The sequence below is a fragment of the Ptychodera flava genome, chromosome 14 (assembly GCF_041260155.1).
Source record: "Ptychodera flava strain L36383 chromosome 14, AS_Pfla_20210202, whole genome shotgun sequence".
Taxonomy (NCBI): Eukaryota; Metazoa; Hemichordata; class Enteropneusta; family Ptychoderidae; genus Ptychodera; species Ptychodera flava.
In genome coordinates this window covers 41,826,858-41,833,664 of record NC_091941.1, presented here as the reverse complement: position 1 = coordinate 41,833,664, position 6,807 = coordinate 41,826,858, and the positions used below count along the sequence as shown (strand labels likewise).

The window sequence follows — 6,807 nt, the reverse complement described above, 5'->3', positions numbered from 1 at the left end:
ACATGTCATTGTCAGTCGTATTGTGAGTGTCTTTTCTGTCAAAAGTTTGACTGACAATAAAAAGAAAGCATTATGTTCAATTGTAAATGGCAACGATGTCTTTATTACAAGTAGGATTGAAGGTACAGCTTTACCTATGTATTTATTTTGGCAAAGCATGGTTTACAAATGTGCCTCTATCCCACATCCTTGCTAAGTCCTCCACACAATACCTTCAAATTGCTAAAATTTGTTCCTAAGAAACGTTGAAGTAAATGTGGTTCATCAATCTCTTGCACCAAGGTCCCAGTTGCACACTCATCTTGCCATCTGTAACACACACTGTGATTGGTCTGCCACATTTTGAAGCTCAAGTCATTTAGCTTCCGTGAGACAATATAGCAGGCAGCTCCTGCATGAGTTACTTAGTGGAAGACTGTGGTTCAATTATACGTATATCATTTAGGACATAAATTTGTGTCCTCAACCCCAGCGTCGCTCACGTTGATTGGTAGGTCTTATGTCCCTATGTCCCATTTGCGTTCATTCATTGGCTGCCTTTATGTCCTCAAGTCTCATTAATATTTACTGTTCCGAATGCAACTTATTCATTGGCCGCCATATGTTCTTGTCCTTGCCTCACTTTCGGGTGTTCCTTGTCTCGTTTTGCCATGTGCTCATTACTGTAACGCATCTGCGAGAGAGCGTAGTCGCAAGGTTTGTGAAGACAAATTTGTCTTCACAAACATTGCGACTACGCTCTACCTGTCTGGTAATGATTGCCTAGGCTCGCAGATGCGTTACAGGTTACAGTAATGAGCACATGGCAGAACGAGACAAGTAACACTCGAAAGTGAGGCAGGGACAAGAACATAAGGCAGCCAATGAATGAACGGGATTCGGAACAGTAAATATATATGAGACTTGAGGACATATAGGTAGCCAATGAATGAACGCAGATGGGACACAGGGACATAAAACCTACCAATCAACGTGAGCGACGCTGGGGTTTAGGACACAAATTTATGTCCTGAATGATATACGTCTATTAAAACGCATGCGAGTGGATGATGTTCCAATATATACACCAATTATCATAGAAATAACTGTGTCATTAATGGAAATATTTGAAATCTATGAAAACTCATAATTATACAATATTTTTATAACTCTGCAAGACACATCTATGAGATTCCACTCAGCTATGGATAATTATCCAAACTTTCCTCATACCAACGCTGGTCTCATTTGGTGCGGTAGTTTTTTAAGTTATGAGCTTCATAAATTTGGTCAACAGATGGACAGCCTGACTGAAGCAAACAGACTGAGCGAGTGATGACATTGGTGCCCAATGTGCCTTTTGCATACGGGGGCCAAAAAACGTGCAAATCGATAATCTGAGTAAGCAACATTCTAACAAGCAATCCTTGAATGCAGTATATGTCTAGGGACCTGCAGACCTGCTTACAAAATCTCGAAGCTATCCAGTGAACAGATCAAAATTCAATCAAAGTGGAGGAAACAAGGTAAACAAGTCACTGATATAGAATTGGCGCCTTTTCCAACAGATTCAACATATATGTGTGATTTATGATGGTACATGTCCATGTCGATTGTTTTCAAGCTTACAAGTCAGTTAAATCAAACAGATCTTCATGAGGACAACATACAAATTAAATATTTATGTTATTTGATAAGTGGCTTCCATGATAACTAAAATAGCGTTAATGACACTTTGCTCACATTTGGTAATTTTAGCAGGTCAGAGTGAGTGTACGTGTGATATTTAACAGCTCCTATGGACCTTAGCTCACGATATTCATAGTGAAGTGGATTTGAACACATTTTGCTGCATCATACACTAAAGTACGTAATGGTTGGTGACAACTGTCACACACACTTATATATTAAACACCATGCAGCCTAGTACATCATAATTAGTGATACAATCTACCATACCAAAGTCAGGGTATCCTCTTGTAATATTTTATTGCATAGAATTAATGTAGTTACTCTGGTTCAAAGGTCTATTTTAGCATTTTTTTATTTCAAATTTCAAACCCCTGACATGTGGTCTTTCTTTTGGCGAAAAATTTTGGGCCTCATCTTACTGGGAAATTCCTGAAATATTGCTTTAATGGCAACTATCAGCTACACTGCACCGCATTCTCAATCCAACTGAAGTTACGGTGTTCCTCACAAAGCAGTACCAAAGTATGCCTCTCTCACAGCAAAACAAATCTGTTCACACATATGAAATTATCTTCGATAAACATGCAGAGATCATGTAACTTCTTCCTGGTATACTGTGCATGTACGATTTCAACTCAGGCATGATGTATTATACCATGTGCATATGGCAAACATGGCTGACAGGCAGCAGACCAAGGCCTGCGCTTGCACTCAGTACTGTTGAAAATGCATGCGAGGGCCATAAAAGCAAACGGGCAATAAGAGGGAAATGTGCACAAAGGTCGATTGAATAAAAGTCAAATCTTGGCTAGTACTACAACAACAATCAAAAACGTAGTGAAGGTCTGATTTGGCTGAGGACATATTCTTAAGCAAGGACACAAGCTGCTGACAGATTTGCCTGATTTTATCATTTGTGGACAGTGAATGAATATATCTGAAATAACATGTAAAAATTTCCAGTAAATAGCCTGCAAGTGAAGTTATCTTGATAAACATGAACAAAGGCCGATAATTTACGCAAAAATCATCAAGTTGGCATACATACATACAGACACCGCTGACTTACAATATAAGCTCTCTTTGATATACTGGTATATATATATATATATATATATATATATATATTATATATATATATTATTATATATATATATATATATATATATATATATATATATATATATATATATATATATAAAAACCAAATGTGAGCTGCAATTTAAAACAAAAATTGAAAACCTTAGTTATGATAATTGAATCCAACTGAAGTTGTGATGTTCCTCACAAAACAGTACCACAGTACGCCTCTCTAACAGCTAAACAAACTTGTTCACATATATAAAATTTGTCAGAAGATTTTTGAATCTGGGAAGCACCAATCTCACTACAGAAATTCATGACACAAAGCACCCATATGAAATCCTGCAAATACAACATGCAGATACAGGATAACCACACATTGTCTTAGCCACATAAACTTATGGGAGCTAAAAATTTAGATATTCTCATGAAGTTGCACAATGCTTTTTATCACCAGGCAGATTTAAAATACATTCCTCAGGTTCATATCAAGATAAGAAATAGTATTCCCCACAATATATGTCCGTAAACATACTGGTTTTCCTTTAAATACTATAATCTTTCTCTTTTGATTAGTAATATTCTTCTTCAGACTTGTCTGCCCAATCATCATGGACATTCTCACCACTGTTACCAACACCCATTTGCCATGAACTTCTTCTCACTTCTGGCTGTTTTCTGTATTGATGTAACTGTCCCTGCATTTCTTTATACTGTAAAATCTCCCCACTTATCTTGGCTGGCACTTCAATTCTATTGTCAGGATCAACACACTTCTCAATACCTACAAGAAAAAGGTGTCAATGCTTTGTTAAAGATCATTTTTATTTATTTATCCCAAGTTTCCAAAGTATGGTTTTGTGAAATGTTACTGCATTTTAATGCTCTTTGCTTGTCTCATCAAGGAACAGGAGATCATCTGATTATGATATGAAAATGAATTACTCAACAAACGGACAGGGTTATTATTCGATGACTCTATGGCATTGTGCATGTGTGGTTAATTCCAGCTGTTTATACTATTGACCTCAAAGTAACCATTTCTTACCCTTTGAGTGGTGTATTGTTTTAATAACTGATTTAGTCATTCAATTACCAGACATTGACATAAATCTGGGACCCCCAGTCACTTCTGTGTTGAGAAATCATTTCATCCTGGTTTGACAGTATTTAGGTGGGAGTGACCATCTCACCTTCAGACTCATCTGTACTTAATAAGACCCAAGCTCAGTCATTCATAACAATATGTGGATTTGGAAACTGTTTGAGTTGTACACTTTCTGGGTAGAAGACAGACTTCACTGTTGCTGCTGTTTTGTAATAAAGATCTGAAGGAGTGCTAAACGATCGACAACTCTATGTGTCGGTACTGAACCCTAAACAGCAGATCACTGGCACCACGAAGCATGCTTTAATTTAGTCAATAACATTTTTCACAGGGTATACACTTTGTTGTTGTCATTGAAAAGTCACTTAACCAGCGTTCCCTTTATAACAAATCATTGTGACTTACATATCCCCGCTTGCTTATGAAGTTTGGAAACTAGTAATCATGGTGAAGTGAAAATTGGTCAGAGCCTATCTTGAAAAAAGGCTGAGAAAGTATTGACCTTGTATTGGTGTGTATATGTTGATGTACCAAGTACAAATGGAATTACTTTAGCTAGATTTGACATGTCCATGTCAGTCTTTCAATTTTGAAGTTTAAACAACATCAGTTGAGGCACTTCTGCTCATGGCTTTAAGCATGAAAAAAATGGAAATACAATAGCTGCCTGGTGGCCATATTGGACAACATCAAAAACCAATTAATGTGCATATGTATGCCATACATGTAGTGTATTATCCTTGTCCAGTACGTTTAAAAGAACTCTATCGGGGCTTGTCTTAGATATCTGCGTGGACGTACGGATGGAACCCAATCTATGTCTCCCCAGATGACTACAAAAGAAACAATATATCATACACATTCCAAGTTGTATTACAACAAAAACAGCTAGAAGCATCATAATGTATAAATTGTACATTGTATTCTACCAACAAACTGCTCCTATTATTGTGCAAGTATGCCTCCTCACATAATGGACCTCAACATACCTTTTTTAGGTCATGATGGCCGGGTGTTACAATAACATACTGAGATAAAGACAGGACACCCTACTAAAGCAATAACCCCCCGAGATTTTGGTACAATGCGCGACATATAGCACGAGCCAATAGGCGAGTGCTATATGGAGCGGATTGTACCAAAATCGAGTGGATACCCGACTGTGGCAAAGGTTATCGCTATTATATTATATCAACTTGTGTGTCTTTGTTGTCTCACTTGAGTATTTTAAACACTTTAGGCCAAAAATGCAGAAAATGGACGTCTGAGAGATTGAACGTCGGAAATTCAGCGCCCGAGACCGAGCATTTTTAGAAGTTGGGATTAATAGAATCTCACACCCCAAGGACCTGGGATCAGATTTCTCACACGAGTTGGAGATATTTTGTCTCACACGAGACAAAATTTCCCCAACGAGTGTGAGAAATCTGATCCCAGGTCCTTGGGGTGTGAGATTCTTTTTCTCACATGACCAAAAAATGCCTTAAATACACTGGAAACATCGAATGTTTCACTGTATCAGCGACTATCCTACACTTCGCGGCCATCTTGTATTCCATGTCACTAACGCAAACTCCATGGCAAGTCCACTGCTGATACTTCAAATTCTGCTACAGACGAGATGACCAACAAAAAAATTGCTATATGTTCCAATTGGCCCATGCTCACCAGTTATTTGGAAAATTCGGCCATTTTTTTGTCACCAATGATATACAACATGATCTCAAATCTTGACAACGCTGTCATCTGCCCCCGTACTCTGACCTGCTTACTTTTTAGTTCTGGTCCGTGTGTTACTCATCGTGCCATTGGATGATATTCATGTTTATCATCCAATAAGAGCTTGTGTAATATATACTGCAGAGTGTGGGATTGATTTTTCCCACACTGTTGATCCCACACTCGCAGCGGCCAGGAATGTGAGAATATGTACATGCACATAGTATCCTACGATAAAAACCCATTACATTCATCAACATTGCATTTTATTCCCATGCAACACGAACACTATCAGTTCAGTCACAATCAGGATGCTCTAGAGTGTTTCACTTTTGTCAAAATTTCATCTTGTAGACACATATCTAAATTTACTAAATTCACAAAGCTTAAGGTTTGGTACATATTTGCTTGAAAAATTGTCAACCAAACTTTCTCAGTATTTCCATGGCAACCAGTTCTTTATTGTGTTGACACACCATCACGGACACTACAAAATATTATGAGTTGATGGAGAAATAACATAGTAGACTATACAACATTCGTACAAATATTCTTTTTAAAAGTTTAACCAGCAAATATATACATCTTGTTGTGATAAATAATATGAAGGTAGAAAGAGAGTCAGCATATCCATACTTAGGCTGTATGATCGACTGTAAACTGTCATTCTCACAACATGTAGAAAATCAACTGAGAAAGGTAAACAAACGAATGTATTATGTAAGATCGATGAGAAAGTTAAATGTAAGTTCAAGTGTAATTGCTCTTTTTTTCAACTCAACAATATCATCTATTATTAACTATGCTAGCACCACTTTCTACAATCTGCTATCAAATCATCTCAAAGAAGACCTCAATCGACCTACAAAAATATGTAAAAAGCTGCTTGATGACAACCGGGATGAACTTGCGCAGAACTCAGAGGTATACAAAGATAAAGTTATTAAGATGGCAAAGAAAATATTGAAAGATCCGAATCATCCACTCCATACAGAATACGAATACCTTCCAAGTGGTCGTCGCCTTAGGGTTCCACGTTTTCGTACAAATAGATTTAAGCATAGCTTTGTACCAAGGTCAATCAGTCTATTGAATCAGTTGTAACCTGATGCGTGTCTGTGTACATGTATGTATAGGTATTATTATAAGTACATTTAGTCTTTATGCATTATATTAATTTTTCTTTTTGTCTTCTGCCAATGTACACAAAATTTCGTGTAACTATT

At 37.2% G+C, this 6,807-nt stretch overlaps 1 protein-coding gene across 3 annotated transcripts in view; it reads right to left on the bottom strand.

The window, feature by feature from the left end:
- Positions 1 to 2,821: 2,821 nt before the first annotated feature.
- The window catches only part of LOC139150538 (centrosomal protein of 170 kDa protein B-like), a 146,774-nt gene continuing 142,788 nt past the window's right edge, over positions 2,822 to 6,807 (bottom strand). For 2 of the 3 annotated variants that reach the window (XM_070722972.1, XM_070722971.1), the window contains one exon: positions 2,823 to 3,538. In XM_070722972.1, coding sequence (XP_070579073.1) covers positions 3,327 to 3,538 — 212 coding nt within the window. In that variant the 3' untranslated portion in view covers positions 2,823 to 3,326. Of the gene's footprint in view, positions 3,539 to 6,807 lie in introns of all 3 variants that reach the window. The other variant, XM_070722970.1, reaches the window with a different exon arrangement.